A 21,649-nucleotide genomic window follows, 5' to 3' on the forward strand; every position below is an offset into this window, starting at 1 on the left:
CATAACTGATATAATAAACATATCCCAGCTACTCGGGAAGCTGAGGCAGAAGAATTGCTTACACGCGGGAGGTGGAAGTTGCAGTGAGCCGAGATCGCGCCACTGTACTCCAGCCTAGGCAGCGAGACTCTGTCTAAAAAAAAAAAGAAAGAAAGAAAGAGAGATAAATTGGTGAGGAGGGTATGACCAGCAGTTCAGTAATGGCAGAGAAAAAGGCAGACAGGGAAAAGGGCTAAAGTTGGAGAGCTAGCCTTACCTCACTCTAAGAGTTGGCTAACCTCACTCTAAGTCTCAGCTCAGGCGTGATCTCAGAGCGTGACCCTGTCTCAAAAAATAAAACAATAAATAAAGTATCAATGCCTAGTATAGGACGAATCTTTGTGTGTGCGTGTGAGACAGGGTCTTGATCCATCACCCAGGCTGGAGTGCAGTGGCACGATCATGGCTCACTGCAGCCTCAACCTCCCAGCCTCAAGTGATCCTCCTGCCTCCGCCTCCTGAGTATCTGGGACTACAGGTGTGTGCCACCACACTCAACTGATTTTTTTATTTTTTGTAGAGACAGGGTCTCGGAATGTTGGCCTGGGCTGGTCTCAAACTCCTGACCTCGAGCGATCCTCCTGCCTCAGCCTCCCAAAGTACTGGGATTACAAGCGTGAACCATCATGCCCAGCAAAATTGATAACTTTTGTGTTTCAAAGGACACCATAAAAAAAGTGAGAACACCTTTTGGGATCCTTGTGCACTGTTGGTGGGAATGAAAAATGCTATGGCTGCTAGGAAAAAGAGCATGGCCATTCCTTAAATAAATAATAAATACGAAGTAATCATATGATCCAGGAAGTCCGCTTCTGAGCATACCTTAAAAAACTGAAAGCAGCAACTCACATATTTGTTCACCCGTGTTCACAGGCATATTATTTACCATAGCCAAAGGTGGAAGCGACCTAAGTGTTCATGAAAGAATAAATAAGGCCGGGGGAGGTGGCTCATGCCTGTAACCCCAGCACTTTGGGAGGCCAAGGTGGGCAGACCTCTTGACCCCAGGAGTTTGAGACAGCCTGGGCAACATGGTGAAACCCCATCTCTGCTAAAATTACAAAAATTAGCTGGGCATAGTGGCACACGCCTGTAACCCCAGCTACTCGGGAGGCTGAGCCATGAGGATCACTTGAGCCCAGGAGGTGGAGTGCAGTGAGCCGAGATTGAGCCATTGCACTCCAGTGAAGCGACAGAGCAAGACTCTGTCTCAAAAATAAATAAATAAATAAATAAATAAATAAATAAATAAATAGATCCAGAAATGTGATATCGACATACAATAGAATATAATTCAGCATTAAAAAGAAGTAAATTAGGGACAGGCACAGTGGCTCATGCTCCCAGCACTTTGAGAGGCCAAAGAGGGCAGATCACCTGAGGTCAGAAGTTCAAGACAAGCCTGGCCAACATGGTGAAACTCCATCTCTACTAAAATACCAAAATTAGCCTGGAGTAGTGGTGGGCACCTGTAATCCCAGCTACTCAGAAAGCTTAGGCAGGAGAATCGCTTGAACCTGGGAGGCAGAGGTTGTGGTGGCTGAGCGCCACTGCACTCCAACCTGGGCAACAGGAGCAAAACTCCATCTCCAAAGAAAAAAAAAGAAGTAAATTGGCCGGTGGCAGTGGTTCACACCTGTAATCCCAGCACTTTGAGAGGTCGAGGCAGGAGGATCGCTTGAACCTAGGAGTTCGAGACCAGCCTGGGCAACATAAGGAGACGCACATCTCTACAGAAAATAAAAATAAAAATAAAAACAATTAATTAGCCAGCCCTGGTGGTGCGTGCCTGTGGTCCCAGATACTTAGGAGGCTCAGGTTGGAGGCTTGCTTGAGTCCAGGAGTTGAAGACTGCAGTGAGCAATGATTACACCACTGCACTTCAGCCTGGGCCACAGAGCAAAACCCTGTCTTTTAAGAAAAAAAGAAGAAGAGATAAATTCTAACACATATTACAAGGTGAAGCTCGAGGACATTATGCTAAGTGAAATAAACACGTCAGAAAAGGACAAATACTTTATGATGCCATTTACATGAGATTCCCCCAGTCAAATTCACGAATTCAGACAGTAGAATGGAGGTTGCAAAAGACCCTGAGGGAAGCGGTGCACGGGGAGTTGTGCAACGAGACAGGTATCAGTGTTGCAAGATGAAAACAATTCTGGAAATTGGCTTCACAATCTGAATGTATTTAACAATACTGAAGAGAACACTTAAAATGGATGGGAGGCAAAGAATACATTCGGCTTAAATGCAAACGTCCTGGCAGGGACAAGCCGGACTGAAGCCAGGCCAGCTCAACCACGCCCCTTCCTGCTCCCTTGTCATTCAGTGACAAAGAGGCGGGGCCATTGGATTTGTCCAATCAGGACCTCAGCTGAAAAGCTGTGCGTGGCCACGCTGCGCATGCGCAGTGCGGACGTCGCCATTCCTGGCCCACGGCAAGATTGCGTTTCACCTGCTTCTGAGGGCGAAGGTGGCTCTGGCGCATCCTTTGTCGCGCCGTGACCTGCAGCTACTGACAGATCCTTAGGGAGGACGCCGGGACTTCCCGGACGCTGGGAAATGGTGAGTGTGCGGGGCCAGTGTCCGAGGGGAGGTTTCTGGTTGGAATCGTCTGTGGCCGAGGCCGGGCACCTCGTTGCTGTCAACTCCGGGGTCTGCAGACCCAGGGGCCACCACGGGCGCAGTTCGGCCCTCGGCCCTCTCCGTGGGGGCTGGACCGGCAGTCGGGAGCCCCAGCGTCCTATCCCATCCCCGCGGGGCGACCTCGGCCCCCGGCCCTGGAGCCCCTCTATGGGCAGCTCCGCGCCCGCAACCCCGCATCTCCCCGGATTGTTCGGTGACAGCGGGAGGGTCCTGGGGAGATCCCATCTCGGTCTGTGGGGTTTGTGCGTATAAGAATCCACTTGGCTGGAAACCTTACGAAGAATCCACGGGCACGTTTCCTCACTTGTGATAACCGAAGCCTGGGGAGGTCCTTGCTGCCGGGGTCAGGAGGACAAGAGGAGCTCCCAGAGGTTCCTGTGACTGCTCAAACGCCCCTGCTCTCATCACCAGGGACTGACCCCTTCTAGTGCTCCCAGTACTCAAGCCTGGGGGTGTTTTTGACCTTCTGAATGTGGGCTTTCTTTTCAAACTTCGAGAACGGGGACTCCTTGTCATAACTGATCAGAAAGTTTGTGTTTCTTGTCTTTGGACTCCTTGATCAAACATTAATTCTAGCCACCCTTCATTCTCGTTTCCCTTTGCTCTGGGTAATTTTGTTACCTTGCGTGAATGTGTGTGATTTTTAGTTTCTTTGGTTTCTGGATGGAATTTATCGTGAGCTTGTTCAGGTTTTTAAATTTTTCTTGTTTGTGTTTCTTTATCTGCGTGGTTTCCACCCAAGAGATTTCTTCTATGTTTCAGTGCCACGATGATGGAAAATCTCTGTATGTCATATAAGTGGTAGGCCTTTTTTTTTTTTTTTTTTTTTTTGAGACGGAGTCCCGCTCTGTCGCCCAGGATGGAGTGCAGTGGTGTGATCTCGACTCACTGCAAGCTCCGCCTCCCGGGTTCACGCCATTCTCCTGCCTCAGCCTCCAGAGTAGCTGGGACTACAGGCGCCCGCTACCACGCCCGGCTAATTTTTTGTATTTTTAGTAGAGACAAGATTTCACCGTGTTAGCCAGGATGATCTCGATCTCCTGATCTTGTGATCTGCCCGCCTCAGCCTCCCAAAGGGCTGGGATTACAGGCGTGAGCCACCGCGCCCGGCTAAGTGGTAAGCTTTGAGATTTGTGAGAGTGATGTTTATGACATACACCACTTTGATACATTCTGATTGTAGGTGTACGTTGTGATTTTTCTTTCCTCGTGTGGTTTTAATAGGTCAGTGTGTTTTTCTCTGAGCAATTTTCCAGTGGAAGGTTCCTAAGTCTAGAGTCATTGTGGGAATTTGTTTGTTTGTTTGTTTTTGTTTTCGTTTTGAGATGGAGTCTCACTCTGTTGCCCAGGCTGGAGTGCAGTGGTGTGATCACGGTTCACTGCAACCTCTGCCTCCCTGGTTCAAGCAATTTTCCTGCTTCAGCCTCTCGAATAGCTGGGATTACAGGCACCTGCCACCACGCCCGGCTAATTCTTGTGTTTTTTAGCAGAGATGGGGTTTCACCATGTTGGCCAGGCTGGTCTTGAACTCCTGACCTCAGGTGATCTCCTTGCCTCAGCCTCCCAAAGTGCTGGGATTACAGGCATGAGCCACTGCGCCCGGCTGATTGTGGTTATTTTTTTGATACTGATATGTCAGTAATCTAGTTTGGGTACCATACACTGAAAGATGTAATATATAGTTTTTCAGAATTGGAATACTAATTCTTTTTGTATAAAATAATCATCAGTAAGTAATGGTTTTTCAAAGGTGGTTATTTGTAGATCATATCTTTTATCTGTCTGTGTACTTGGGTCAAAAGCTAGTAGTGAGTCTCTTCATCTTAATTCAAGTAGGCTTAATATGCATTACTTTGAATCTTCACATCCTGATGGTTTGGATGTATCCAGTTGAGCTATAGCTGCTTTATGATCTGCCAGTGTTTTGTAAATAGTTTTCCTGACTGTATTGGGTTTCTTATGTTATTTCAAGTCTGAGTTAGTAAAATACTTTGCTTAGTACATTGGGTTTGCAGTCTTTCACCATCAAGTTTCTTAATATAAATAGATTGGTTTTTAAGATGCCTACCTTGTAATCAATATTGTAATTAAACACCTTTTGATATTCTGTGAGGTAATTTATATGAGTCATCATTGATTGTATTTCATTAAGTGTCTGTGAGATAGAGGAGAGTATGGAAGTGGTAGTTGACATGTGGGAGTTAAGTTTGTGTTTAAAATCAAACCCTGCTCTTAAGAAATAAAACTGTGGGCTGGGCACGGTGGGTCACGCCTGTAATCCCAGCACTTTTAGGAGGCCGAGGTGGGCGGATCACCTGAGGTCAGGAGTTCAAGACCACCCTGACCGAAATAGCAAATCCGTCTCTACTAAAAATACAAAAAAAAAAAAAAAATTAGCCGGGCATGGTGACGCACACCTGTAATCTCAGCTACTCGGGAGGTTGAGGCAGGAGAATTAGAATTGCTTGAACCCAGGAGGCAGAGGTTGCAATGAGCTGAGATAATGCCACTGTACTCCACCCTTGAGACTGTCTCGAAAAAAAATTAAATAAATAAATAAAGGTAGTTTGCATATATTGTAGCCAAGTTTGCCATCCAGTGTGAATTTAGTATGTGTTGTATTATGTCAAATTCTGAATGGTGCTGTGTCTGTTCATTCAGTTTGATTTGTAAAGCTTGTTGGTCTAGGTACGTGTAGCCATTTTAATAAATTATACTGAAAAATGGGTGAGGGTAAGGTTTTTTCACCTGTAGGATGATGAAATATAGTTCTAATATATGTTAAGGTGGAAGCATATTAATGTTGGTTGTCCCTTAAAATGTATGTCTCATTGGGTGGTGTTGATTCTGTACATTTTTTTTTGTAAGTTTCTCAGTTGCGGTGTTTAACTGGTACCCTTGAAAACAAGTATATGTAAGATAACTCTGTCTACATAATCTTTTGTTGTTTTAGCATGTGTTTCAGAAGTCGTGTGTGTAGGCCAGGCATGGTGGCTCATGCCTATAATCCCAGCACTTTGAGAAACCAAGGTGAGGCCGGGCGCGGTGGCTCAAGCCTGTAATCCCAGCACTTTGGGAGGTCGAGACGGGTGGATCATGAGGTCAGGAGATCGAGACCATCCTGGCTAATACGGTGAAACCCCGTCTCTACTAAAAAAAATACAAAAAACTAGCCGGGCGAGGTGGCAGGCGCCTGTAGTCCCAGCTACTCGGGAGGCTGAGGCAGGAGAATGGCGTAAACCCGGGAGGCGGAGCTTGCAGTGAGCTGAGATCCGGCCACTGCACTCCAGCCTGGGCAACAGAGCGAGACTCCGTCTCAAAAAAAAAAAAAAAAAAAAGAGAAACCAAGGTGAGTGAATCACCTGAGTCAGGAGTTCGAGACCAGCCTGGCCAACATGGCGAAACTCCATCTCTACTGAAAATACAAAAAATTAGCTGGATGTGGTGGCAGGCGCCTGTAATTCCAGCTACTCAGGAGGCTGAGGCAGGAGAATTGCTTCAACCCAGGAGATGGAGGTTGCAGCCAGCCGAGAATGCATCGTTGCATTCCAGCCTGGATGACAGAGCAAGACTCTGTCTCAAAAAAAAAAAAAAATTCGTGTGTGTAAAGTGATCAGGATCAGTTAAGGTTATTGCGTGGGCCAGGTGCAATGGCTCACACCTGTAATCCCAGCACTTTGGGAGGCCGAGGCAGGTGGATCTTGAGGTCAGGAGTTCCAGACCAGCCTAGCTAACATGGTAAAACCCTGTCTCTACTAAAAAATACAAAAATTAGCTGGGTGTGGTGGCAGGTGCCTGTAATCCTAGCTACTCGGGAGGCTGAGACAGGAGAATCACTTGAACCCGGGAGGCGGAGGTTGTGGCAAGCGGAGATCATGCCACTGTACTCCAGCCTGGGCGACGGAGCAAGACTTTGCCTCATCGGGGGGGATAAAAAGATTATTGGGTGTAATCTGTTTCCAGTCTAATTCTACTAGTGAGGATTTTTTTAGTTGTCAAAAAATTGTGGTTCTGTCAAATAAGTTTGACTTTTGGCATGATTATAGCAAGGTTGGGGAAGGCAAAATTTCCCAAAAGTGGAAACTTAGAGAATCATTTTAGTATGTCTTATCCTCTTCTATTATATATAACAGTCCAGTGGGTATCCCAGTGGCATTGGTATTTTTTCCCGTGGAGGTCTGAAAGTTGGGTATATGTAATATGAATGGTTGGTGTGATAGCTGTGTCTGGTGTTGTACCATCTTTTAGATCTGCTTTGTAATCATAATCTTTACTTCCTTCAAGTCTGGGTTGGTACCAGAATTCATACCAAGTATCAACAAATGACTTGTAGGAGTATATATCATATTTATGCTTGTCATGTTCTTCTAGTATACTTTTTTTGTTGTTGTTGTTGTTTATTTGTTTTTTTTTGAGATGGAGTTTTGCTCTTTCGCAGTCTGGAGTGCAGTGGCTCGATCTCGGCTCACTGCAACCTCTGCCTTCCAGTTTCAAGCAATTGTCCTGCCTCAGCCTCCTGAGCAGTTGGGATTACAGGTGCCTGCCACCACACCTAGCTAACTTTTGTATTTTTAGTAGAGTTGGGATTTCACCATGTTGGCCAGGCTGGTCTCAAACTCCTGACCTTGTGATCTGCCCACTACAGCCTCTCAAAGTGCTAGGATTACAGGCAAGAGCCACCATGCCCGGCCTCAGTATGTGGTTTGACTGTGATACTTGGATTGGTGTTTGGTCTGACAGATTGCTTTTATCTAATGATCTGTTTTGTTTTGTTTTGTTTGTGTTTTTTTTTTTTGAGATGCAGTCTCACTCTGTTACCCAGGCTGGAGTGCAGTGGCGTGATCTCGGCTCACTGCAACCTGCACCTCCCGGGTTCAAGCGATTCTCCTGCCTCAGCCTCCCAAGTAGCTGGGATTATAGGCATGAGCCACCATGCCGGCTAATTTTTGTATTTTTAGTAGAGACGGAGTTTCACCATGATGGCCAGGCTGGGTAATGGTCTGTTTTGATTGGCATGTCTGTTTCTGTGGCATTTTTCTATGTATTATGGGTGCTGTCCGTTGGTTTGAGATGTTATTGAATGCTTGATTGAAGCTACATACATTGGCTGAGTTGCATTTATGTGGTCTTCTAAGGGGTATTTGGGAATACATGCCAAGCATCTATAAAAATGCGTTGATTGGATGTGTGTGTAGAAATTCTTTAGGCATTCATTTCAAATGGTCTGAGACTACATATTATTAGTCCTTTGATTTTTCTAGCAGTTGTTCAAAAAATAATATATTTTCATCAAGTACATGTTGTGGAGTGTGTTCTGGTAATCCTGTGATTTTAGGTATGAGTTGGTATTGTTGGATATCTATGTATTCGAGGCTCAGGAATTTTTATGGTGGCTTTAGAAGGAGTGGTAGGAACAGAAGTAGTAGTAGTTGTTGTTGTTGTATCTGTTATATCCCTTTTATATTCTAAAATATTTTAGGCTGCATGCATTGCCTCACACTTATAATTAGCACTTTGGGAGGTTGAGGCAGGAGAATGACTTGAGACCAGCAACATAGGGAGACCCCATCGCTACTAAAAAAAAAAAAAAAAAAAATTAGCTGTTTTAGTCTATTTGTGTCAATCCTATGTTTTATATTAATTATTGGATATGTAATATGTATCTGATTAAACATAACACTGTAACAACTAAGATATAACAGTACTCGGCCTTGAGGTTCCAAGATTAGGCCGAATAGGAACAGCTCCAGTCTACAGCTCCCAGAGTGAGCAACATAGAAGATGGGTGATTTCTGCATTTCCAACTGAGGTACTGGGTTCATCTCACTGGGGTTTGTTAGACAGTGGGTGCCACCCACAGAGCAGGGCAGGGCATTGCCTCACCTGGGAAGCACAAGGGGTCGCGGTATTCCCTTTCCTAGCCAAGGGAAGCCATGACAGATGGTATCTGAAAAATTAGGACTCTCCCACTCTAATACTGTACTTTTCCAACAGTCTTAGCAAATGGCACACCAGGAGATTATATCCCACGCCTGGCTCGGAGGGTCCCATGCCCACAGAGCCTCACTCACTGCTAGCACAGCAGTCTGAGATTGAACTGCAAGGCGGCGGTGAGGCTGGGGGAGGGGCATCCACCATTGCTGAGGCTTGAGTAAGTAAACAAAGCAGCTGGGAAGCTCGAACTGGGTGGAGCCCACTGCAGCTCAAGGAGGTCTGCCTGCCTCTGTAGACTCCACCTCTGGGGGCAGGGCATAGCTGAACAAAAGGCAGCAGAAACTTCTGCAGACTTAAACGTCCCTGTCTGACAGCTTTGAAGAGAGTAGTGGTTCTCTCAACACAGAGTTTGAGATCTGAGAACGGACAGAGTGCCTCCTCAAGTGGGTCGCTGACCCCCAAGTAGCCTAACTGGGAGACACCTCCCAGTATGGGCTGACTGACACCTCATATAGCCAGGTGTCCCTCTGAGATGAAGCTTCCAGAGGAAGGATCAGGCAACAACATTTGCCATTCTTCAATATTTGCTGTACTGCAGCCTCTGCTGGTGATATGCAGGCAAACAGGGTCTCCAACAGACCTGCAGCTGAGCATCCTCCAACAGACCTGCAGCAAACTCCAACAGACCTGCAGTTGAGGATCCTGACTGTTAGAAGGAAAACTAACAAACAGAAAGGACATCCACACCAAAACCCCATCTGTATGTCACCATCATCAAAGACCAAAGGTAGATAAAACCACAAAGATGGGGAGAAACTAGAGCAGAAAAGCTGAAAATTCTAAAAATCAGAGCACCTCTTCTTCTCCAAAGGAATGCAGCTCCTCGCCAGCAACGGAACAAAGCTGGACGGAGAATAACTTTGACGAGTTGAGAGAAGAAGGCTTCAGACGATCAGTAATAACAGACTTCTCCGAGCTAAAGGAGAATGTTCAAACCCATCGCAAAGAAGCTAAAAACCTTGAAAAAAGATTAGACGAATGGCTAACTAGAATAAACAGTGTAGAGAAGACCTTAAATGACCTGATGCAGCTGAAAACCATGGCACGAGAACCACGTGATGCACGCACAAGCTTCAGTAGCTGATTTGATCAAGTGGAAGAAAGCATATCAGTGATTGAAGATCAAATGAATGAAATGAAGTGAGAAGAGAAGTTTAGAGAAAAAAGAGTAAAAAGAAATGAACAAAGCCTCCAAGAAATATGGGACTATGTGAAAAGACCAAATCTACGTCTGATTGGTGCACCTGAAAGTGACAGGTAGAATGGAACCAAGTTGGAAAATACTCTTCAGGATATTATCCAGGAGAACTTCCCCAACCTAGCAAGGCAGGTCAACATTCAAATTCAGGAAATACAGAGAATGCCACAAAGATACTCCTCAAGAAGAGCAACTCCAAGACACATAACAGTCAGATTCACCAAAGTTAAAATGAAGGAAAAAATGTTAAGGGCAGCCAGGGAGAAATGTCAGGTTACCCACAAAGGAAAGCCCGTCAGACTAACAGTAGATCTCTTGGCATAAACTCTCCTAGCCAGAAGAGAATGGGGGCCGATCTTCAACATTCTTTAAAAAAAGAATTTTCAACCCAGAATTGCATATCCAGCCAAACTGAGCTTCATAAGTGAAGGAGAAATAAAATCCTTTACAATCAAACAAATGCTGAGAGATTTTATCACCACCAGGCCTGCCTTACAAGAGCTCCTGAAGGAAGCAGTAAACATGGAAAGGAACAAATGGTACCAGTCACTGCAAACACATGCCAAATTGTAAAGACCATTGATGCTAGGAAGAAACTGCATCAACTAACGAGCAAAATAACCAGCTAACATCATAATAACAGGGTCAAATTCACACATAACAATATTAACCTTAAATGTAAATGGGCTAAATGCTGCAATTAAAAGACATAGACTGGCAAATTGGATAAAGAGTCAAGACCCATCAGTGTGCTGTGTTCAGGAGACCCATCTCATGTGCAGAGACACACATAGGCTCAAAATAAAGGGATGGAGGAAGATCTACCAAGCAAATGGAAAGCAAACAAAAGCAGGGGTTGCAATCCTAGTCTCTACTAAAACAGACTTTAAACCAACAAAGATCAAAAGAGACAAAGAAGGCCATTACATAATGGTAAAGGGATCAATTCAACAAGAAGAGCTAACTATCCTAAATATATGTGCACCCAATACAGGAACACCCAGATTCATAAAACAAGCCCTTAGAGACCTACAAAGGGACTTAGACTCCCAGACAATAATAATGGGAGACTTTAACACCCCACTGTCAACATTAGACAGATCAATGAGACAGAAAGTTAAGAAGGATATTCAGGAATTGAACTCCGCTCTGCACCAAGCAGTCCTAATAGACATCTACAGAACTCTCCACCCCAAATCAACAGAATAGACATTCTTCTTAGCACCACATCACACTTATTCCAAAATTGACCACATAGTTGAAAGTAAAGCACTCCTCAGCAAATGTAAAAGAACAGAAATTATAACAAACTGTCTCTCAGACTACAGTGCAATCAAACTAGAACTCAGGATTAAGAAACTCACTCAAAACCGCTCAACTACATGAAAACTGAATAACATGCTACTGAACGACTACTGGGTACATAATGAAATGAAGGCAGAAATAAAGATGTTCTTTGAAACCAATGAGAACAAAGACACAACATACCAAAATCTCTGGGACACATTTAAAGCACTGTGTAGAGGGAAATTTATAGCACTAAATGCTCACAAGAGAAAGCAGGAAAGATCTAAAATTGACACCCTAACATCACAATTAAAAGAACTAGAGAAGCAAGGACAAACACATTCAAAAGCTAGCAAAAGGCAAGAAATAACTAAGATCAGAGCTGATTTTTTTTTTAATGGGTTTCATTGATGTTATTGCAGAGGACATGCAAAAGGAACTACCATCAGAGTGAACAGGCAACCTACAGAATGGGAGAAAATTTTTGCAATCTACCCATCTGGCAAAGGGCTAATATCCAGAATCTACAAAGAACTTAAAACAAATTTACAAGAAAAAAACAACCCCATCAAAAAGTGGGCAAAGAATATGAACAGACACTTCTCAAAAGAAGACATTTATGCAGCCAGCCAACATATGAAAAAATGTTCATCATCACTGGTCATCAGAGAAACGCAAATCAAAACCACAATGAGATACCATCTCACACCAGTTAGAATGGCAATCATTAAAAAGTTGGGAAACAACAGATACTGGAGAGGATGTGGAGAAATAGGAACTGAAATGAAGAAATGTTCTTCATTTCGTTGCGGTGTATTTTATGTCCTTCGTTACCTTTTGATTCTTCGTTAGAATTTCCATGTCTCTGCTTAAATTGTCTATTTTTTCTTTCATATTGTTCAACATTTCCTTGAGAACCCTTAGTATATTAATCATATTTGGTTTAAATTTCTTATCTGACAATTCCAACATCTCTTCTATACCTAATCTGGTTCTGGAGCTTGACCTCTGTCTTCTAATTCTGTTCTTAAAACCTTTTCGTATTTCGTATATTTTTTGTTGAAAACTGGACAAGATGTACTGGGAAAAAGAAACTGAGGTAAATAGGCCTTGAGTGTGAGTTCTAGGTTTATCCTACTGGGTTTTGTCTCTGTTTACTGTTTTCAGTAGCTGTAGATGTCAGAGGTTAAAATTTCCTTTGGTGTCCTTGCTTTTCTCTCTCCTGTCATCTTTGGGGTTCTCTAGACACTTGCTAAATAAAGTCTGAAACATGCAGAAGGAAATTGCAATATTCTTTCATTGCAGCCACCTGTTTTTAAACAGAAACCCTAATGACAATACTGGTAAGCTGTAGGTGGAAGGGAAACATGTTATAGTCCTATGATTTGATCTCAGTCTTTTAGTGAGCCTGTGCCCCTGAGCTGCAATGATTTGTGATATGATATGATTAGTCTTTGTATGTGATTCCTAGCACAGAGCTCCTAAATCCCTTGAATTTCACAAGTGAGAAGGGTGAAAGGATCCTCATTATTTGCAAAGTAGCACTCTTAGGAGATCCTAGATGACTTTAGGATTAGGATTGGTGACCAGAAAGACCCACCCTTGAACTTTCAGCCCTAGCCCCCAGCCTCACCAAAGAAAAGAGGAGTTGGAGATTCAATTAATCATTAGTGTGTAATGATTTAATCAATCATATCTATCTGATGGGACCTTCATAAATATTGGGGCTCTGAGAACTTCCATGTTGGTGAACATATTGAGGTGCCGTGAGGATGGCACACCCAGGGAATGCGTGGAAACTTCCCACCTCCTCCCCATACCGACCAATGGGCCTCTTCCACTTGGCTGTTCGTGAGTTGTATGTTTTGTGATTAAACCGGTGATGCTAAGGAAATCACTCTCCTGACTTCTGAGGGAGGCCCTAGTGAATTATTGAACTATAAAGGGTGTTGTGAGAACTCCAGATTTGTAGTTGGCATATAGAAGCATGGGTGGCCTGGGCACCCCACTGTGTGACTTGCGTCTGACATGGGGGCAGTCTTGTGGGACTGAGTCCTTAACCTGTGGAGTCTGACTAATTCTGGGTACTTAAAATTGACTTATATTCTAGGGCACAGTCGATGTCAGAGAGTTGGAGAATGGTGTTGGAAAAGACACCTTGTATTGGTGTTGGGAAGACAAAAAATGGTTCACCTTCACACATGCTTCTGTGTCCCTGCCCCTAGGTTACATAGGCTTTGGCAAAATCCTAGTAGGTTAGGCTTTTGTTGAAATGGATTTTTTTGAGAACAGGCCTTCTTAAGAAGAACTTGATGTTCTGGGAATATTATAAAATTGTTACTTTTCCTATTTGTCTCTCAAATTTTAGAGAGAAAACTTTGCCTTATGACCCTCAATTCTTTAATGGATCTAAGAAGAGTAATTGATTTGATGTTTATTTATTTATTTATTTTTTTGAGACGGAGTCTCGCTCTGTCGCCCGGGCTGGAGTGCAGTGGCCGGATCTCAGCTCACTGCAAGCTCCGCCTCCCGGGTTTACGCCATTCTCCTGCCTCAGCCTCCTGAGTAGCTGGGACTACAGGCGCCCGCCACCTCGCCCGGCTAGCTTTTTTGTATTTTTTTAGTAGACACGGGGTTTCACAGTGTTAGCCAGGATGGTCTCCATCTCCTGACCTCGTGACCCACCCATCTCGGCCTCCCAAAGTGCTGGGATTACAGGCTTGAGCCACCGCGCCCGGCCTGATGTTTATTTTTTACTTGCGCGGCTGGGAATGACAATTTCTACGTTCCTTACTTGTAAGACCAGAAATTGGAAGTCTCTGACTTCATTTTTTTGTGATGTTTGATGGATGATCGCTTTAAAATCTCATTCTTGCCAGGCATGGGGGCTCATGCCTGTAATCCCAGCACTTTGGGAAGCAGAGGCAGGCAGATCGCTTGAGCCTAGGAGTTCAAGACCAACCTGGCCAACATTGTGAAACCCTGTCTCTACTAAAAACACAAAAATTAGACGGGTGTGGTGGTACACACCTGTAATCCCAGCTACTCAGGAGGCTGAGGCACAAGAATCACTTGAACCCAGGAGGCGAAGGTTGCAGTGAGCCGAGATCACGCTACAGCACTCCAACCTGGGCAACAGCGAAACTCGGTCTCAAAAAAAAATGAAATAAAATAAAATCTCATTCCTCCTTTTCCACTATATACCCCACATCCAGATATGATAGGAAGAAAGCCTGGGTCACCCTCATTTGGTGCTGGTGAGACATCCAATCCACATTAGCCCCTGCCTATATGCATGAACTCCCACACTAGCCCACTCCCTAACCTCAGTGAAAACCCCAAGCCAGCCTAACCGCTGTTCCCAAGGTCTCAAGTATACATGTAATAAACCTCCTGGTGTAGGGATTTTGTAGAGGTCTAAGTTGCCATACGTTCCTCCTCAGGCCTGAGCTCTAACTTCCCAGTAACCTCCTAGATCCATGAAATATGAGAGAGACAAAAGGAAGAACTGAGCCTGTGATAAATATTACACAAACAAGTTGAAATTAATACTTCTGCAAAGGAATATTTTCATTCAACCAGCTGGATTTGAGTACTCATAGTGGAACAGGAATTAAAAGAAATTTTAAAGATGTGTAAGCAAAAACTCAGTTGTATGTAAGAAAAACCAGTTCCCCCTGAGGAAGAGAAAGAGCTGAAGTCCTTTAAAAATTGACTGCCTGTTTTTCTGTGGCTAGTGAGCCTTATCTCTTCCTTTCCCAGGCATTGTGAAGACTCTGTTTCTCTAGCTGTGCAGCTGCAAGGTCACTAAACAGATAATCTCAAGTCGTAAAACATATTGTTCCTTTAAAAGTAAGAAATAATGTAATGCATGTCTTAATTGAATAACTGTCCTTGTTTCTCACTTCTGTCCCCCTGCACAAATCTCCCCCTGCCCCACGAAATACTGAAAAGGTAGCTTGACTCTTTGTTCAAGGCTCAGTCCTTTAGATGTTAATCCAACTGGGTCAGTGCACCTAAGTAATTAAATAATTCCTCCTCAACATGTGAATCTCTCTATTCCTTAATAATCCCACTGCAGTAGTGGCCCAGAGTCCTTCAGGACTTGGCCAGCAGCTCCTTGTGACAATTTAGCTTTCCCCAGGCCTCCTGGCCTCTCGTTTGTTGAAGGGAATAAAAGAAAAGCGTACTGTTCTTGAAGGTGTATTTATTTATTAAAACCTTATCCAGATTGATTCCATGTTTAATGAAATGCTAAGTGATAAGATGCTTAATAAGGTAGGAAATGAGTTTTTGTCACAAGGGATTAGAGGTCTTAAAATTTGTTTCATTTGTATAGCATTTCTCTTACTTTTCCAATGTGAGCTTGAGTCCACCTTTAGAGAACAATAAAGTTCCAAATGATCACAGTAAAAATATAGAAGTAATTGATCAGGCACAGTGGCTCACGCCTGTAATCCTAGCACTTTGGGAGGCCTGGGGGTGGGGCAAATTGCCTGCGCTCAGGAGTTCGAGACCAGCCTGGCCAACATGGCAAAACCCCGTCTCTACTAAAAATACAAAAAATTAGCTGGGTGTGGTGGCACACACCTGTAGTCCCAGTTACTCAGGAGGCTGAGGCACAAGAATCATTTGACCTCCAGAGGCAGAGGTTGCAGTGAGCCAAGATCAGACCACTGAACTCCAGCCTGGGCAATAAAGCAAGACTCTGTTTCAAAAAAAGAAAAAGAAAAAAGAAAAAAATAGAAGTAATTTCTGTGTGTTCATGATCGCATGAATGTTATGAGGAAGTCAGTGTGGACAGTTGTAGTTCTCATAGCCGAGTCACACACCAAATGTTTGGAGAACACAGAATTGTATGGGAACTTCTTATAAATCGAGTATAGATCCCCAGTACCACCAGTCTTACCCATCCTCCTGTAAACATATGTGGAATGTTTCAGAACTCAGTCTCCTTTGAGGATGTGGCTGTGAACTTCACCCTGGAGGAGTGGGCTTTGCTGGATTCTTCACAGAAAAAGCTCTATGAAGATGTGATGCAGGAGACCTTCAAAAACCTGGTCTGTCTAGGTAAGGATATCAACATTTCTCTCCTCAGTTAAATATATAACACAGAACAAGTGTTTCTTGCTTGACAGCTGTGTTCCAAGATTTGAAATGTGGAAAGGGAATCTTTCAGTGATTGAATCAGACAGAGTCACAGCTAATCATGAAACTAGACTGTAATGATTTTCTGTAATTTGTAATAATTTATAATGGTGTTTCTGGGTGTGCATTTTAGGAAAAAAGTGGGAAGACCAGGACATTGAAGATGACCACAGAAACCAGGGGAGAAATCGAAGGTGAGTTGCATCCACAGAAGAATAGCGGCCCATGGGGGAATTTCAGAAGAAAGCAGGCAAAACAATTAAGCACAGCTTCAAATTTAGTTATTCCTAGAAAACTTTCACTGAAAATGTTTTCTTAAAAACATCATAGATATTCAGGATGTGAAAAATAAATCACGTTGAAATAGCATTCAGAAAATCCTTCTATAAATATGATTCTTTTGGTCAGGCACAGTAGTTTGTGCAGGTAATCCCAGCGGTTTGAGAGGCTGAAGTAGGAGGATCACTTGAGTCCAGGAATTCAAGACCAGCCTGGGTAACATAACAAGACCTCATCTGAAAAAAAAAAAAACGGCTAGGCGTGGTGGCTCACACCTGTATTCCCAGCACTTTGGGAGGCTGAGGGGGCGGATTATGAGGTCAGGAGATTGAGACCATCCTGACTAACATAGTGAAACCCCATCTCTACTAAAAATACAAAAACAAAATTAGCCGGGCATGGTGGCAGGCGCCTGTAGTCCCAGCTACTCAGGAGGCTCAGAGGAGAATGGCATGAACCTGGAAGGCGAAGGTTGCAGTGAGCCGAGATCACGCCACTGCACTCCAGCCTGGGCGACAGAGCGAGACTCCATCTAAAAAGGCCTGGCACGGTGGCTCATACCTGTAATCCTAGCACTTTGGGAGGCCAAGGTGGGCGGATTACCTGAGGTCAGGAGTTCAAGACCAGCCTGGCCAACATGGCAAAACCCCATCTCCACTAAAAATACAAAAATTAGCCAGCCGTGGTAGTGTGCTCCTATAATCCCAGCTACTCAGGAGGCCGAGGCAGGAAAATCACTGGAACCCAGGAGGCAGAGGCTGCAGTGAGCCTAGATCACACCACTGCACTTCAGCCTGAGTGACAGAACAAGACTCTGTCTCAAAAAAAAAAAAAAAAAAAAAGCATTAGCCAGGCATGCTGGCACGCATCTATAGCACATCTATAGTCCCAGCTGCTCAGGAGGCTGAGATGGGAGGATTGGTTGAGCCCAGGAATTCAAGGCTTCAGTGAGCTGTGATCGTGCCACTGCACTCCAGCCTGTGTGAGAGAATGAGACTCCATCTCTTATTTAAACAAAACAAACAAAAAAATTGACTGTTTTGATCATAACTACGGTTGAGTCTTCTTCCAGAGCATTGAATATATTAACGTTCAAACAATTCAGACAGGGCAGATATCCTACACTTTCTTCGAAAATGGTTAAAATGTAATTCTCATACCTACTAATAAATACAAAATAATTAAAAAGCCACTAATAATGTACTGCTCATTTTTTACAGAGGTCATATGGTTGAGAGACTCTGTGAAAGTAGAAAAGGTAGCAAATGTGGAGAAACCACAAGCCAGATGCCAAATGTTAATATCAACAAGGAAACTTTTACTGGAGCAAAACCACACGAATGCAGCTTTTGTGGAAAAGACTTCATGCATCATTCATCCCTTAATAGGCACATGAGATCTCACACTGGACAGAAACCAAATGAGAATCAGGAATATGAAAAGCAACCATGTAAACGTAAAGCGGTTGGGAAAACCTTCAGTTATCGCCACTGCGTTCGCAAACATGAAAGAACTCACACTGGAGGGAAGCCCTATGAATGTAAACAGTGTGGGAAAGCCTTTATATATTACCAGCCTTTTCAAAGACATGAAAGGATTCATGCTGGAGAGAAACCCTATGAATGTAAGCAATGTGGAAAAACCTTTATATATTACCAGTCTTTTCAAAAACATGCTCACACTGGAAAGAAACCCTATGAATGTAAACAGTGTGGGAAAGCCTTTATATGTTACCAATCTTTTCAAAGACATGAAAGGACTCACACTGGAGAGAAACCCTATGAATGTAAGCAATGTGGTAAGGCCTTCAGTTGTCCTACATACTTTCGAACTCATGAAAGAACCCACACTGGAGAAAAACCCTACAAGTGTAAAGAATGTGGCAAAGCTTTCAGTTTTCTCAGTTCTTTTCGAAGGCATAAAAGGACTCACAGTGGAGAGAAACCCTATGAATGTAAAGAATGTGGAAAAGCCTTCTTTTATTCTGCAAGCTTTCAAGCACATGTAATAACACACACAGGGGCTCGACCTTATAAATGTAAAGAATGTGGGAAAGCCTTCAACTCTTCTAATTCCTGTCGAGTGCATGAAAGAACTCATATTGGAGAAAAACCATATGAATGTAAACGGTGTGGCAAATCATTCAGTTGGTCCATTTCTCTTCGAATGCATGAAAGAACTCATACTGGAGAGAAACCCTATGAATGTAAACAGTGTCATAAAACCTTCAGTTTTTCAAGCTCCCTTCGAGAACACGAAACAACTCACACTGGAGAGAAACCCTATGAATGTAAACAATGTGGGAAAGCCTTCCGTTTTTCAAGTTCCTTTCAAAGACATGAAAGGACTCACAGTGCAGAGAAACCCTATGAATGTAAACAGTGTGGGAAAGCCTTCAGGTGTTCAAGTTATTTTCGAATTCATGAAAGGTCGCACACTGGAGAGAAACCCTATGAATGTAAACAGTGTGGAAAAGTTTTCATTCGTTCCAGTTCCTTTCGACTGCATGAAAGGACACACACTGGAGAGAAACCCTATGAATGTAAACTCTGTGGGAAAGCCTTCAGTTTTTCAAGTTCCCTTCGAGAACATGAAAAAATTCACACTGGGAATAAACCGTTTGAATGTAAGCGGTGTGGTAAGGCCTTCCTTCGTTCCAGTCAAATTCGATTGCATGAAAGGACTCACACTGGAGAGAAACCGTATCAGTGTAAACAATGTGGAAAAGCCTTCATTTCTTCCAGTAAATTTCGAATGCATGAGAGAACTCACACAGGAGAGAAACCCTATCGATGTAAACAATGTGGTAAAGCCTTCAGATTTTCAAGTTCTGTTCGAATTCATGAAAGGTCTCACACTGGAGAGAAACCTTATGAATGCAAACAATGTGGAAAAGCCTTCATTTCTTCCAGTCACTTTCGACTGCATGAAAGGACTCATATGGGAGAGAAAGCCTAAGAATATAAGCAACATTCTGAAGCCTTCAGTTTTTCCAGCTCCTTCTGAATACACGAAAGAGTTCATACTGGACAAAAGCTGTGTGAATACAAACATTGTTTTAAAACCCTGGATTGTTCCAGTTTCTTTTGAACACATGAAAGAATTCCCACTGGTGAGAAACCATATGAATGTAAACATTGTGATTAATCCTTCAGTTGACCTAATTCATTTCAAAGACAGGACTCCTGCTGCAGTGAAATATGGTTTTTTTTTTTTTTTAAAAAGCCAAGCTTGGTGGCTCATGCCTGTAGTCCCAGCACTTTGGGAGGCCAAGGCAGGCAGATTATTTGAGGTCAGAAGTTTGAGACCAGCTTGATCAACATGGCGAAACCCCATGTCTACTAAAAATTACAAAAAAATTAGCCAGGCATGGTAGCGCATACCTCTAATCCCAGCTGCTCAGGAGGCTAAGGCAGGAGAAATTGCTTGAACATGGAGGCAGAGGTTGCAGGGAGCTGAGATCACGCCACTGCACCCCAGCCTGGGCAACAGAATGAGACACTGTCTGAAGAAAAAAAAAGTGGGAAAATCTTCAACTGTCCTCTGGAGTGTGAATATATGAAAAGACTCAGAGTAGGGTAAAAGTCTATAAATGTAAGAAATTTGGGAAAGCCTTCACACAGCCTTTTGAGCACACATGAGAATGTATACTGGAGAGAAACCCTACATGTATTAAGAATGTGGGAAATTCTTCATCCTAGTTCTTTTGTTGTTGATGATATAAAAATATTTTCATTTAATAAAGATTGTCAGGTTATATTCAATGAGAAAGAAAGTATCACGTAAACAGCCCAGTAATAAAATTTTATGATCTTATAAATTATTTTATTTTTCTTTAAAATTGGAACATATTCTCATTATGCTTTCCAAAGGACATATTGATTTAGATGTGACTCATTCTTCAGTGGATTCTACAGAAGAAATCATATGAGAGCTAATTTCCAATTCAGCAACAGCATTTTTTACTTCTGTAGTTATTTTTTTCTATCCAATCTGGCTGAGTCTTGGTTGAGTAGTCCATGCTGCTATTTGAAGTCCCTGGGTGTGAGGTAGGGATCCTTAAGTTTTCTCTCATAATATGTCCTCTGTTAAGACCTACACTATTAAGATTTTCAACACAAGATAACTCTTGGACTGGCCTTGTAAAAATGGAGAGTAAACATTTGACCCACTTTGTAGAAGCTTGGTGCAGACTGCTGCTAATATCTCATTCGTTCTGTAGATGGACTTCCAATTTTTGTCTCTCTTGTCTTGCTCTTTCTTCAATCTCCCATTTAAACTTCTCTACATATTCTATATCATGTTCATTTCCATATGACTTTTCAGATTTACTACTTCTGTTACAGTCTTGCTAATGCACCACAGTATAGCAGTTTTTTGTTTTCTGAGGTAGTATGTGGAGTTCTTTGTCTTACTTCCAAGGATATTAAGGAATGCAGACACAAGGGTGAGATTGGAGCAAAAGTTTAATAAGCAAAGAAAGAAAGCTCTCCACAGCAGAGAGTGGAGCCCAAATGGATTGCCCACTGTGAGGCTGGGTCTGGGATTTTTATAGACTGGAAAGGGGAAGAAATGTGCTGACTAGTCTGAAGGCTGTCTTGGCAAAGCATGATTCAGCCTGGCCCAGGACCTTGGCCTGGGATCAATCAGAGGCTGAAGTGATGATTCATAGAGGCTAAAGAATGTCTAAAAAAAGAAAGTGCCCACCAGAACCCACCAGAGCCCACCAGGTATATGCCCATAAAAGGAGTAGAGGCTATTTCCTGGAAGCCCACTAGTTATACAAAGGATGAAGGCATTTGTATGTTGGGCCTTGTTCCTTTCTTTAAGTGAGCTAAAGGTTTGTGCAAGTTTGCTCATCTGAGTGGGCTAAAAGTTCTATCTGTGCAGCTGTGGGCGTATCTCTAGGCACAACTCCCTGTGCTAATTATTATTATTTTTTAATCCAATCAGAGAACTTGTGATATGTGGGAAGAAGGCACTAACCAGTGGGTCAGGGGCTCTCCAAAAACCCTTCCCTTGCTGTTTACCTAAGGCAAGCTAGCTAACTCCTCT

At 43.2% G+C, this 21,649-nt stretch overlaps 1 protein-coding gene across 1 annotated transcript; it reads left to right on the top strand.

Moving 5' to 3' along the window:
• Positions 1-2,401: 2,401 nt before the first annotated feature.
• ZNF14 (zinc finger protein 14) lies at positions 2,402-20,410 on the top strand. Its single transcript, XM_023229752.1, has 4 exons — positions 2,402-2,607; positions 16,111-16,237; positions 16,449-16,509; positions 17,815-20,410. Exons 1-4 carry the CDS (start codon positions 2,605-2,607, stop codon positions 19,550-19,552), a joined length of 1,929 nt encoding a protein of 642 aa, XP_023085520.1. The 5' UTR covers positions 2,402-2,604; the 3' UTR covers positions 19,553-20,410.
• The last annotated feature ends 1,239 nt before the right edge of the window (positions 20,411-21,649 follow it).

This window comes from Piliocolobus tephrosceles, chromosome 21, assembly GCF_002776525.5.
Source record: "Piliocolobus tephrosceles isolate RC106 chromosome 21, ASM277652v3, whole genome shotgun sequence".
NCBI lineage: Eukaryota > Metazoa > Chordata > Mammalia > Primates > Cercopithecidae > Piliocolobus > Piliocolobus tephrosceles.